The sequence below is a fragment of the Bufo bufo genome, chromosome 11 (assembly GCF_905171765.1).
Source record: "Bufo bufo chromosome 11, aBufBuf1.1, whole genome shotgun sequence".
In the NCBI taxonomy this organism is placed as follows: domain Eukaryota; kingdom Metazoa; phylum Chordata; class Amphibia; order Anura; family Bufonidae; genus Bufo; species Bufo bufo.
Window position 1 is genome coordinate 53,355,723 of NC_053399.1, and position 14,368 is coordinate 53,370,090.

The window sequence follows — 14,368 nt, forward strand, 5'->3', positions numbered from 1 at the left end:
ACAGATGAAAGCAGGTTCACACTGAGCACATGTGACAGACGTGACAGAGTCTGGAGACGCCGTGGAGAACGTTCTGCTGCCTGCAACATCCTCCAGCATGACCGGTTTGGCATTGGGTCAGTAATGGTGTGGGGTGGCATTTCTTTGGAGGGCCGCACAGCCCTCCATGTGCTCACCAGAGGTAGCCTAACTGCCATTAGGTACCGAGATGAGATCCTCAGACCCCTTGTGAGACCATATGCTGGTGTGGTTGGTCCTGGGTTCTTCCTAATGCAAGACAATGCTAGACCTCATGTGGCTGGAGTGTGTCAGCAGTTCCTGCAAGATGAAGGCATTGATGCTATGGACTGGCCCGCCCGTTCCCCAGACCTGAATCCAATTGAGCACATCTGGGACATCACGTCTCGCTCTATCCACCAACGTCACGTTGCACCACAGACTGTCCAGGAGTTGGCAGATGCTTTAGTCCAGGTCTGGGAGGAGATCCCTCAGGAGACCGTCCGCCACCTCATCAGGAGCATGCACAGGCGTTGTAGGGAGGTCATACAGGCACGTGGAGGCCACACACACTACGGAGCCTCATTTTGACTTGTTTTAAGGACATTACATCAAAGTTGGATCAGCCTGTAGTGTGTTTTTCCACTTTAATTTTGAGTGTGACTCCAAATCCAGACCTCCATGGGTTGAAAATTTTGATTTCCATTTTTTTTTTTTGTATGATTTTGTTGTCAGCACATTCAACTATGTAAAGAACAAAGTATTTCAGAAGAATATTTAATTAACTCAGATCTAGGATGTGTTATTTTTGTGTTCCCTTTATTTTTTTGAGCAGTGTATTATATATTAGTATATATGCTTTCAGCTTACTATTGTCACTAGTGTCTTTCATTAAAGTGCTCTTAACCAATGTAAAATTTTAAAGGCTAGGACCACCTTTGGGGATTTTTCTGCTGAAATGCATGCACGCATTGGCTAAAAAACATTTTTTGTAATTTTATAGTTTGGTTTTTAACAATTTGTCTTCTGAATCTTCTTACAGCAATATGCAGAATGCCATTCACCGTCAAATCCATCAGAGAGCTTGTGTGATGGCTCGGGCTCTAGTCCCTCCTGCAGGGGGGATTGGGAACTTAAAGTGCCCCTGGAAAAGTGGCCCCATGTTGTAGGCGAATTCAAATTGACAGAAGGCAACACAAGTAGGCAGGGCCTACAGAAGTAGGCTGGGTCTGCAATACCATAGACCAGCACAAATTACTTCACTGAAGCATAAAATACTGCCCTATTGCCATACTGAGGATGTTGATACAGTTGAATTTAGGAGGTCACCTGCGACTGCTGGCCAGATGCATAAGTACCTGATGATCCTAGCATTAAGACCTCTTTCACACTATTTTTTTTTTTTTTTTCCGTTTTGCGGGCCTTTTTTTGTGTTCCGTACACGGTCTGTATACGGAACCATTCATTTCAATGGTTCCGCAAAAAAAACGGAATGTACTCCGTATGCATTCCGTTTCCGTTTTTCCGTTCCGTTGAATGATAGAACATGTCCTATTATTGCCCGCAAATCACGTTCCGTGGCTCCATTCAAGTAAATGGGTCCGCAATAAAAACGGAACACATACGGAAATGCATCCGTATGTCTTCCGTATCCATTCCGTTTTTGCGGAACCATCTATTGAAAATGTTATGCCCAGCCCAATTTTTTCTATGTAATTACTGTATACTGTATATGCCATATGGAAAAATGAAACGGAACGGAAACACTGAAATAGCCATACGGTAGTGTGAAAGAAGCCTAAAGCTGAGAGCATCAGATTGTAAAGTACCTGATCAGGAGCCTTGAGGAGGAATCGGCTGGCCCTCCTGGGGATAGGCCCACTGGGAAATTTCCCTGTAGGGTCTATGGCCCGCCCCTGCCTCTCTGCCTTCTCCTTTCTCTCAAATTTAAGTTCATCAGCTTTGATTATAATTACGGTAAGCTTAGATGATTGATCAGGAAAAGGCAGGACGTGCTAGAGACCGAGCCATGAGACAACGAACATGCGTAAAAGGTGCCACAGTCGAGTAGAGTTATTAGCCAAAAATCTGTGCATTTCATTTATAAAATGCAGCGAAAGATGTCTATAGCCCTTAGGGGGTTTGTCCTTGTGTTCCCAAGTGGCAGTCACTGCTAGGTCACATGCCACTTGGGGGACACCTCTTCGGTGTGGCCAGTCACTGGATGCACCAGCGCACGTGACCCCATGCATGTAGGGACTGGAAGTGCAGTGAGGACACCTCGGACACACAGAGCCGGAAACCTCCCTCCCCTGCAGGGAGCTGGGAAGTACAGGCCCCTCACAAGTCCCACTGGGAATTAAAAATAAAATCATGGACAACCACTTTTCAAAGTGCAGTTTACTTTGTTTGTGTAGGTGTCAAAGACTTGGTCTTCAGCCACTTGCCTTCCTCTGGCGGCGAAAACAAGAGGATCTGTTGAATGAAATGATATCCAGCGGCTTGCATGCCATTCTCATCAAAGTAGCTGCATTTGGTAAGAGGGGCTGGCATGTGAGGAGGACATTACAGTACATTGCATTATTCTGTGCGCTGAACTTAGTGTAAATTAATGAAACATCAGGTTAGACATACAGGACATGGAATATTATTTTGTCAGTACGTTGTTTTGTAGGCTACAAATGGGTCCCAGGGCAAGAAATTAAATTGGGAAATGCTAGTGCTGATACTTGTCATCAGAGCTGTCATCTGTAGACAGTATGGCTCCAGCTGGTTGCCTTTCCCTAATGTTTACAGAAGAGGATGGCGGTGTTACACTCACACGATAACTTCACTTTTGATTTTTAGGGTTAGATCCTGATAAACACCTTGGGAAATCGTTAGAAGAGATGAGACCTCACCTGATGCAGGTCAGTTTTTCAAGTGTTAATTAATGTTACTTTGACATTTGGGAATACGGATTTGATTTCAGTTTAATAAAGGGTGAGATTTAGCAAGACTGACGTTCCCATGCAACATTTTTGATCTCCTGTGCGCTCGAGTAAGATACGGCTAATTTATTAACCGCCAATGCGCTTTTTTCCAGTGGTCACTAACGGACTTAGGCTAGGTAGGTACCTTTTTACTGCGGCCTGGTATAAGTGATGCACGGCTCTCCAACGGCCCAGATTGGCAGCAGTGCTGATCCTGGTCGTTTAACCCCTTAGAAGCTGTTGTCACAGAGGGAGGGGCTTCTTCTGTCAGGCATGGGCACCGCTGTGAACACGGGGTACCAATGACTTCACATGGCAGCCAGGGGCATAATGAAGACCCCCAGGTCTGCCCTCAGTGTACGCCTGTCAGGCTGTGCCAGAGGCACATCACAATAGTGCTTTTCAGTATCATGTTACCAACATAGTACACTACATAAGTAGTACGGTCTAATATAGAAGAGATCAGAAAATTGTCATAGTCCCCTTGTGGGACTACCAAGTGGTAAAAATAAGGGTCCATTCACACGTCCGTAAGTGTTTTGTGGCTTCGCAAAACACTGACACCGGCCATGTGCACGTGGCCGGCACTATAATAGAAAATGCCTATTCTTGTCCGCAGGGCGCACTATGAACAGCACAGGCAGTGCATTGAATGTAGGCGGGCTATAATAGCTAAATGGTAAAGTACATGGAAGATATGCTATATTGGACTGTAGTATTCCGGTTAAATTGCTATATTGGTACTTTGCGATAAATAAGTGGGTTGTAGGGTTGCAGTTTGGGCGCCCGGTCTCTAAAAGGTTCATCATCACTGATCTACAAAACAAGCCCTCATATAGCTACATTGACAGAAAAGTTATAGCTCGTGTAATGCGACAGTGAAAGAATGAAAAATACTGAGCTCCAGAAACTATACCACCCCCTCCTGCTAAGCTGCGCCCTTCAGAAGCACTCTAGAAAAAGTTGCGAGAAGCTTAACCATTCCGCCTGGACGCATATACGCGTCATCTCGCGAGACGCGAGATTTCCTGTGAACGCGCGCACACTAGCGCGCGCGCTCACAGGAACGGAAGGTAAGAGAGTTGATCTCCAGCCTGCCAGCGGCGATCGTTCGCTGGCAGGCTGGAGATGTGTTTTTTTTAACCCCTAACAGGTATATTAGACGCTGTTTTGATAACAGCGTCTAATATACCTGCTACCTGGTCCTCTGGTGGTCCCCTTTGTTTGGATCGACCACCAGAGGACACAGGTAGCTCAGTAAAGTACCACCAAGCACCACTACACTACACTACACCCCCCCCCGTCACTTATTAACCCCTTATTAGCCCCTGATCACCCCATATAGACTCCCTGATCACCCCCCTGTCATTGATTTCCCCCCTGTCATTGATCACCCCCCTGTCATTGATCACCCCCCTGTAAAGCTCCATTCAGACGTCCGCATGATTTTTACGGATCCACTGATAGATGGATCCGATCCGCAAAACGCATCCGGACGTCTGAATGAAGCCTTACAGGGGCATGATCAATGACTGTGGTGATCACCCCATATAGACTCCCTGATCACCCCCCTGTCATTGATTACCCCCCCTGTCATTGATTACCCCCCTGTAAAGCTCCATTCAGACGTCCGCATGATTTTTACGGATCCACTGATAGATGGATCGGATCCGCAAAACGCATACGGACGTCTGAATGAAGCCTTACAGGGGCGTGATCAATGACTGTGGTTATCACCCCATATAGACTCCCTGATCACCCCCCTGTCATTGATTACACCCCTGTCATTGATCACCCCCTGTAAAGCACCATTCAGATGTCCGCATGATTTTTACGGATGCACTGATAGATGGATCGGATCCGCAAAACGCATCCGGACGTCTGAATGAAGCCTTACAGGGGCGTGATCAATGACTGTGGTGATCACCCCATATAGACTCCCTGATCACCCCCCTGTCATTGATTACACCCCTGTCATTGATCACCCCCCCTGTCATTGATTACCCCCCTGTAAAGCTCCATTCAGACGTCCGCATGATTTTTACGGATCCACTGATAGATGGATCGGATCCGCAAACTGCATCCGGACGTCTGAATGAAGCCTTACAGGGGCATGATCAATGACTGTGGTGATCACCCCATATAGACTCCCTGATCACCCCCCTGTCATTGATTACCCCCCTGTCATTGATCACCCCCCTGTAAAGCTCCATTCAGACGTCCGCATGATTTTTACGGATGCACTGATAGATGGATCGGATCCGCAAAACGCATCCGGACGTCTGAATGAAGCCTTACACGGGCGTGATCAATGACTGTGGTGATCACCCCATATAGACTCTCTGATCACCCCCCTGTCATTGATCACCCCCCCTGTCATTGATCACCCCCCCTGTCATTGATCACCCCCCCTGTCATTGATCACCCCTCTGTAAGGCTCCAGACATTTTTTTGGCCCAAGTTAGCGGAATTATTATTTTTTTTTTCTTACAAAGTCTCATATTCCACTAACTTGTGTCAAAAAATAAAATCTCACATGAACTCACCATACCCCTCACGGAATCCAAATGCGTAAAATTTTTTAGACATTTATATTCCAGACTTCTTCTCACGCTTTAGGGCCCCTAGAATGCCAGGGCAGTATAAATACCCCACATGTGACCCCATTTCGGAAAGAAGACACCCCCAGGTATTCCGTGAGGGGCATATTGAGTCCATGAAAGATTGAAATTTTTGTCCCAAGTTAGCGGAACGGGAGACTTTGTGAGAAAAAAATTAAAAATATCAATTTCCGCTAACTTGTGCCAAAAAAAAAAAAATTTCTATGAACTCGCCATGCCCCTCATTGAATACCTTGGGGTGTCTTCTTTCCAAAATGGGGTCACATGTGGGGTATTTATACTGCCCTGGCATTCTAGGGGCCCCAAAGCGTGAGAAGAAGTCTGGTATGCAAATGTCTAAAAATGCCCTCCTAAAAGGAATTTGGGCACCTTTGCGCATCTAGGCTGCAAAAAAGTGTCACACATCTGGTATCGCCGTACTCAGGAGAAGTTGGGGAATGTGTTTTGGGGTGTCATTTTACATATACCCATGCTGGGTGAGAGAAATATCTTGGTCAAATGCCAACTTTGTATAAAAAAATGGGAAAAGTTGTCTTTTGTCAAGATATTTCTCTCACCCAGCAAGGGTATATGTAAAATGACACGCCAAAACACATTCCCCAACTTCTCCTGAATACGGCGATACCACATGTGTGACACTTTTTTGCAGCCTAGGTGGGCAAAGGGGCCCATATTCCAAAGAGCACCTTTAGGATTTCACAGGTCATTTACCTACTTACCACACATTAGGGCCCCTGGAAAATGCCAGGGCAGTATAACTACCCCACAAGTGACCCCATTTTGGAAAGAAGACACCCCAAGGTATTCCGGGAGGGGCATGGCGAGTTCCTAGAATTTTTTATTTTTTGTCACAAGTTAGTGGAAAATGATGATTTTTTTTTTTTTTTTTTTCATACAAAGTCTCATATTCCACTAACTTGTGACAAAAAATAAAAACTTCCATGAACTCACTATGCCCATCAGCGAATACCTTGGGGTCTCTTCTTTCCAAAATGGGGTCACTTGTGGGGTAGTTATACTGCCCTGGCATTCTAGGGGCCCAAATGTGTGGTAAGGAGTTTGAAATCAAATTCTGTAAAAAATGACCTGTGAAATCCGAAAGGTGCTCTTTGGAATATGGGCCCCTTTGCCCACCTAGGCTGCAAAAAAGTGTCACACATCTGGTATCTCCGTACTCAGGAGAAGTTGGGGAATGTGTTTTGGGGTGTCATTTTACATATACCCATGCTGGGTGAGAGAAATATCTTGGCAAAAGACAACTTTTCCCATTTTTTTATACAAAGTTGGCATTTGACCAAGATATTTCTCTCACCCAGCATGGGTATATATAAAATGACACCCCAAAACACATTCCCCACCTTCTTCTGAGTATGGAGATACCAGATGTGTGACACTTTTTTGCAGCCTAGGTGGGCAAAGGGGCCCATATTCCAAAGAGCACCTTTCGGATTTCACAGGTAATTTTTTACAGAATTTGATTTCAAACTCCAAACCACACATTTGGGCCCCTAGAATGCCAGGGCAGTATAACCACCCCACAAGTGACCCCATTTTGGAAAGAAGAGACCCCAAGGTATTTCGTGATGGGCATAGTGAGTTCATAGAAGTTTTTATTTTTTGTCACAAGTTAGTGGAATATGAGACTTTGTAAGAAAAAAAAAAAAAAATCATCATTTTCCGCTAACTTGTGACAAAAAATAAAAAGTTCTATGAACTCACTATGCCCATCAGTGAATACCTTAGGGTGTGTACTTTCCGAAATGGGGTCATTTGTGGGGTGTTTGTACTGTCTGGCCATTGTAGAACCTCAGGAAACATGACAGGTGCTCAGAAAGTTAGAGCTGCTTCAAAAAGCGGAAATTCACATTTTTGTACCATAGTTTGTAAACGCTATAACTTTTACCCAAACCATTTTTATTTTACCCAAACATTTTTTTTTTATCAAAGACATGTAGAACAATAAATTTAGAGCAAAATTTATATATGGATGTCGTTTTTTTTGCAAAATTTTACAACTGAAAGTGAAAAATTTCATTTTTTTGCAAAAAAATCGTTAAATTTCGATTAATAACAAAAAAAGTAAAAATGTCAGCAGCAATGAAATACCACCAAATGAAAGCTCTATTAGTAAGAAGAAAAGGAGGTAAAATTCATTTGGGTGGTAAGTTGCATGACCGAGCAATAAACGGTGAAAGTAGTGTAGGTCAGAAGTGTAAAAAGTGGCCTGGTCTTTCAGGGTGTTTAAGCACTGGGGGCTGAGGTGGTTAAAAAGGCACAAATGTAGCGTGCGCCATAATTTACGACTTTGTGGCGGAAATAGCATGATAAATACCCTTCAATGACTTGTGAACAAAACTTAAGTAAGATCTTGTGCCCCTATCTAGGGTAGTACAGTCGGGGCAGCCCAATGACTACTCTGAGCATTCACAGCTAGGTTAATGTCTACATTGGAGGTCCCATTATCAGCCTCCGTCACAGATTCTGGACATAGCACGCAGCTCTACTTCGTCCAGTAAAATGAGGGCTCCCTGACGGGAAACCGATTGGACCCTATTACAGTCAATAGGATCAGGTTCCATCATATGACATGTCCGTCGCTACAGTCTCTCTTATTTTCTTTCTTTCTTGAACGGAAAGGATAAAACTGCACAGATGCAAACACGTAGCCTTACCGTATAAGACAGCGTTTCAGGGGGGTCATTTATTATTCCAGCCAATGTACCATCAGATTTTCAAGGGGCCACTTAGTTATTGTTTGGAGGCCCTAAGAGATGTCTCAAGTATTTTTTAGCATATTTCTTACATATGGTGGACATCTTTGTAGGCTGGATATAAATATTCCTGAGGAAAGACTAAACTCTCTGGTGGTGTCGGCACTGTCTGCGTAGAAGAAGGGACAAGAGAGCATCACCGTACACCGTGCTGAGAGTTTACCTAAAGCAACATCGCAGCTCCAGATAGTCACGTAGACAACCCTTAGTGATATTTACATTGTGAAATGTGTAATGCTAATGTCAGAATTCAGCACCAATAGCTCAATTAAAGTCAATTTGTAAAAGTAGAATAAAATTGGACATCTCTACACCACACAGACCCTGGGGTAGAAAAAGTGCCGTCAATTTACCCAGTGTGAAGGTAAGGCTTCATCCACATCTGCCTGCGGCGTTCTGGCAGGGAAGTGGAATTCTAGAACTGCTGAATCCAGCATAGCCAGACACCACCTGATTCCTTTTCAGTATAATAGGATCCCTCAGGTTCCCAGTATGAATGCAGGCTTTCTGTCGGAAAAATATCACTGTATGCTGCGGTATTTTTCTGGCAGAAAGCCGGCATTCATGTCAGGAACCCAACGGATCCCATTATAGTGAATCGGGATCCAGCAGTGTCTAGATACAACAGTGTCTTCTCGGCTGGAACAGAATAGATGTGGACTAAGCCTTAAACGGCATTTTCTGGAACTGTACTATTGATGAGCTAGCCTTAGGATAGGACCTTAAAGGGAGTCCGTCACCCCATTTTCACCATTATAACTAATACTTACCTGTGTGCACTTTGTGTCTTCATTCCATGTCCAGGAAAAGTGCTTTTATTCTGCTGAAAAATGGCTCCCAAGTGCCCAGCTGGGCAAACATTGCTGTTCCAAGTGCCCAAAGCAAAGCCCTGCCAGCCGGGCACTTGGGAGCTGTTGTTCAGCAGAATAAAGGTGCTTTGCCTTTCCCGGACTTGGATAAACGACACAAAGTGCACACAGATAAGTTTTGCATTTGCAATCTTCTGTGGGGCAATGCTGTTAACATCAGAATGGTAGAGGTCCTACTTCGGGCAGCCCCATCAGTCAGCTCCGGTATCAGAACTGCACAGCATTGTATGTAGTAGAACCAGAGAGATTGCACATCGTCTGCCAGGGTGGGTATTTGGGCTAATTGGGGGTCTGCGTATTTCAGCCAAATCAATGCACCCTAAAAGTCCTCCATGGGAAAACTCATTTCACTTCTACTTTTCTGCCCTATGTTGTGTACACTGCCCGTCTGACTGCTCTATATAGTGCACATTATGGTCCATAGGGGTCTGCTGAATCATCATCTTATCATTCCTTTGGATTACTGTATTCGTAAAGGAAACAATCATCTCGTCGTGATTTGCCTGCTGTCAGGTGAAGAGTATTGGCTGTCAGCAGGCAGAGCGGACCCCCCATTATTCTTCTGTGAGCACCAGTCCTCCCCACACGTAACATCAGACTATTATTTGGGGATTTCATATTAAACGAGGAAGCATAAAGCCCCAGAGTTTCCCAGCAGAGGCCGAGTATCTGAATTCAAGGACTGTCTGCATTTGTTTCAGCTGTCTGCTCGATATGGAGTCCATGTGTGTGGAGAAGGAGGAGAATATGAGACGCTGACTTTGGACTGTCCACTCTTCAAGAAGAAAATAGTTGTGTAAGTTTAGTGGCATCATACTTTTCTGTGGTCCAAGGTTGTGTAGCTAACTCTGCAATGCCTCCTTTAATCAATAATTGTGGCAGAAAAGGGAGAGGCGCTCATAGGGTAATAGGTTTTTTGGGGGTAAATGGTTAACAAGAAAGATAAGTTGTGATCACCTTTTTGTGTTGTGCAAGCATAGCATTGTGCACGCTGAGAAAAACGCGCTGTCTGCACAGAGGACATCATTTTTAAATTATTTAACTCCGAAACGCGTTGTCATCTGTATATAAAAAATAAAGGATCTATAATTGTCATTGCGCCAAGGAGTATTGAAAAACGGTGGACCACAATCCCTCCACACTCTTGTATTGTCCTTCAATCAATGGTATTTCTGGGTATATACAGGGTGAGGCAAAAGTCTGACACACCCTATTCACCAGTGTAATTTTTTGAAAATTGACCTCCAAGGTACCTCCAAGGTATGAAAGTATTAATTTTGGGAGGGAGGATGCATTATTTAGTAGTGGAAACCTTTTCATCCGCCATTTTGAATTCAGCTCAGGTTTTTCCAGTGGAAAGGGGGTCATGTGATATATTTACTCTTATATTTTCATCCACACATTATTTCATCTTGTGTAGGATGTTTTTGTGGTACATGTGGTCCGCTGCCGGCATCCTCCATTGAATGCATTTTTGCGGGGGATCGCCATTAGCAACGGATCACATGTGGAGGATCTGCTTCCTTGGTTATAAATACGCTACAGTATTTGGGGTTTGAGCATTTCCTCCCAGTAAGGCCACTCTATTCTGTGATTTTTCTAGTATTGAATGTGCGGACGTTTATCATTGGTAACCTTCTAGTGCACCTGGTAGCCTGTGTCACGTGGCCTGCTATAGGTGGGGCTCGCAGCGTCCTCCCATTGTGTTAGTGATCTTACTTTGGAGGTATGTGGGAGTTTGGCTGTGAGTTAGACCTTGGCACCTATCGGACAGTGTTCACACACTATAGGTAGGTTAGCGGTAGGTCCCGCGCTACACTGAGATACCTTGGCGGGGTGCGCGGGCTCTGATATGTTCCTGACAGGAATATAATGGCTAAAATCTCATTTTTTAACATCAGTGTGAGGGTTTAGCCTTGTATTGTCAAAACTGATACTTCCAGTGCCATTGTAAGTAAATTCTAGCAAAGATTGACCCCTTCCCATTGGAAAAACATGAGCGGATTAAAAATGGCGTCTGAAAATGTTTACACCACCAAATAATGCAGCCTCCCTCCCAATTAATAATAGGGAGGTGTAACCAGATCATATCTATCAGAATTTATTAGTTATATGGATCATTTCAAAGTTCGAGCAGAATGCTGGAGAGTAGTGTTGAGCGAACTTCTGTTTTAAGTTCGGCGTCTAAAGTTCGGCTTCCAGTTAGCGGAGAATCCCGATATGGATTCCGAATTCCATTGTGGTCCGTGGTAGCGGAATCAATAATCGGCCATTATTGATTCCGCTACCACGGACCACAACGGAATTCGGAATCCATATCGGGATTCTCCGCTAACTGGAAGCCGAACTTTAGACGCCGAACTTAAAACAGAAGTTCGCTCAACACTACTGAAGAGCCATTGATATAGAACTGAGGCACAGAGCATACGCAAGGAGAAGCTGCAGACTGTGCCTGCGCAGCAGCATGCATGTCACAGGCATTGTGCAAGCTTCTAGCTCATTGCAGGGAGGGGCAATAACCTTACAGCGTCTACACAAAGCAGTGATCCGCATCAGAATACACTGGGCTATAGACACGCAGTTGTCACCATTTGCATCCTTAGATGTTTACTGTGCAGTAGTCCAGGCACATTCTCACTGCTATTTTATTATTTAGAAACTTACAAAAGGCATCCAATAATTTCATAGTGTGAAACAATGGTTTGGACCAGTGATTCCCTTTAAATTGCATTTTTTTCAGAAGCTGAGCTAGCTACATATGCAGCAGGTGCTAGCTGTTTAGGCTCCATTCACACCTCGGAATGGAATTGCGGACCCATCTATTTCTATGGGGCAGCACAATGTGCTGCCCGGACGCGGAATTGCGGATCCGCACTTCCGGGTCCGCACTTCCTTTCCGCAAAAAAATAGAACATGTCCTATTCTTGCGGACAAGAACAGGCATATTCTATTAGTGCCGGCAATGTGCGGTCCGCAAAATGCGGAACACAAAACACGTTGCGGACCTGTTAATGGAGCCTAATACAGGTGATACCAGTAGTGACCAGACATAACTTGGATCCTGGTAGTGTAACTGCTCAGATGCTGCTGTCAATAGCAATCACAGCATCTGAGGGATTAGTGGAGGGGCTGCATTTGACCTCTTGTGACCCCCCATGGTGAAATTGTGTGTTATTGATCAGTTTTCATGGCAGCCTTGAGACCATGTGAAGGTTCCTAGGCCTACTATGGTAATCTTCCAATTAAGCCCTTTCTGTGGCAAGGCTTAATAGGAAAACGTCACAAGCACAGTAGACTGCAATAATAAATTATTGTAGTGTATGGTAGAAGCGATGTAGCAATCGCATGTTCAAGTCCATAGGGGGGCTTAGATGAAAGTAAAATGTAAAAATTGTTTTAAAAAAATATATCAAGGGAGATGCTCTGCCTGCAGCCCCATGATAACACTTTCTGCTCCTGTCAGCTCAGTGTGATCATAACGAAGCTGCTTCATCACAATCAATCAAAATCCAGCTGTCATAATTGCAATACAAGTCAAAAAACAAAAAGGTCATTTTATCATCTTTAATAAGGTTCAGTATCCCTATGATAGCACCGAGCCTCCGTAGTTTGCAAGGTGAAGTATTCAAGATTCATAGGGGCACATTTATTAAGACCGGTGTTTTAGTTGCTGGTCTTAATAAAGCCTTAAGCTGGCGGTGATCTGCTGAAGTTAGAATGAGGCACAGGACTCTTCTTAACTTTGGCGGATCCTTCGCCAGTTCTACATGTTTTACATTTAGACCTTTTTCTACGCCTAAAACAGGTGTAGAAAATGGTAAATTATTTTTTCCCTCCTCCTGCAGGCTGTCAGCTCCCCAACCTTCTGTCCCTCTCCTTCTCCAGACTAAAGGGAGGGGGGGGGGGGGCTGCTTTATTTGCTCATATCTCTGGACCCTGTCTTGTTTGAAAGCCAACATTCCAAACTTTCCAACAATACCAGAATCACAGGATTATCTACATGGGGGGAGACATCGCTGTTAGAAATTGGGATGCAGTGAATTCAGCTGAAAGTGAAAGTAAAAGCAGATTTTCCCACGTTTACTCCTGACTCAATTTCTAATAATTGATATCTCCTGTTTATCTTGGGCTAATGCTGTCATTCTGGTCTTGTATGGAAGTCTGGAATGCCAGCTTTCAAACAAGGCAATGTCTCTATCTGCTACTAATCAGGAGATATGAGCAGCTAAAGCAGCTATCCCCCTCTCCTTCGGCCCAAGTTAAGTTAAGTGCTTTTCCCAAAGTCCGAGCTGAACTCGAGCAAAACTATTAGGTGGTTAAAGGGGTTGGCTGGTTTCCTATATTGATGACCTACCCCCATGGGAGCGCTGTATTCTCTTCACTGTTTACCTGCTCGCTGTTGACATAGCAGCAGAGGGCAGGTGTAATCACAGCTCCGCCGTCCCTCTCCCTTCAATGAGAAGGAGCAGTGACAGTCTGTCTACTCCTTCCTATTGATGTGAAAAGGTACGGCGGAGCTGTAATTACAGGGATCACCGCTGCTATGTCGACGACAGGAAGGCAGTGCTTTCTGGAGCACTCCGTTCTCTTCATCTGATCGGTGGGGGTGCCAGGAGCCGTTCGGCCCCCGATCTAATATTGACGACCTATTCTAAGGATAGGTGATCAATGTAGGAAACTGGCCAACCCCTTTAACAATGACAGTAAACTGCAGGTATGTTCACTAGGCAGCATACTTAAGTACATGCATTACCGCTGACTTCTAGACATTCTTTTAAAGGTTTTGATGCTAGTAATGCTTAAAGCAGTGTTCTATTTACTAAAAGTTATCCCTAGTCCACTGGATGGGATGAGAAAGGTGCTAACTAACCAACTGATCAGTAGGGTTCTAACCATTGAGACCCCCTCCATCAATCCCGAGAATGGGGGTCCCGTACCAGTGTCCTGAACGAACTTGCACCCTGCCACTCTGTTCCTCACCTGCAGTCCTTAGGACCCACCTGACGGTCATGTTTTCAGGATTTCCTTAGTATTGAGCAGCTGATATAATTAGTGTCAGTGCATCAGGACTTACAACAGGTATTCATTCTGTGGAATACTCCCAAATCCTGACCGGCAAGTGGGCCCTGAGCACTGGA

At 44.6% G+C, this 14,368-nt stretch overlaps 1 protein-coding gene across 4 annotated transcripts in view; it reads left to right on the top strand.

Annotated features, from left to right (window-relative positions):
• DPH6 (diphthamine biosynthesis 6) overlaps positions 1-14,368 on the top strand; it is a 72,165-nt gene that overhangs the window by 19,845 nt on the left and 37,952 nt on the right. For all 4 annotated transcript variants that reach the window (XM_040412057.1, XM_040412058.1, XM_040412060.1 and 1 more), the window contains 3 exons: positions 2,415-2,533; positions 2,845-2,906; positions 9,932-10,026. In XM_040412057.1, the coding sequence (XP_040267991.1) occupies positions 2,415-2,533; positions 2,845-2,906; positions 9,932-10,026 (276 nt within the window). The remainder of the gene's footprint in view (positions 1-2,414; positions 2,534-2,844; positions 2,907-9,931; positions 10,027-14,368) is intronic.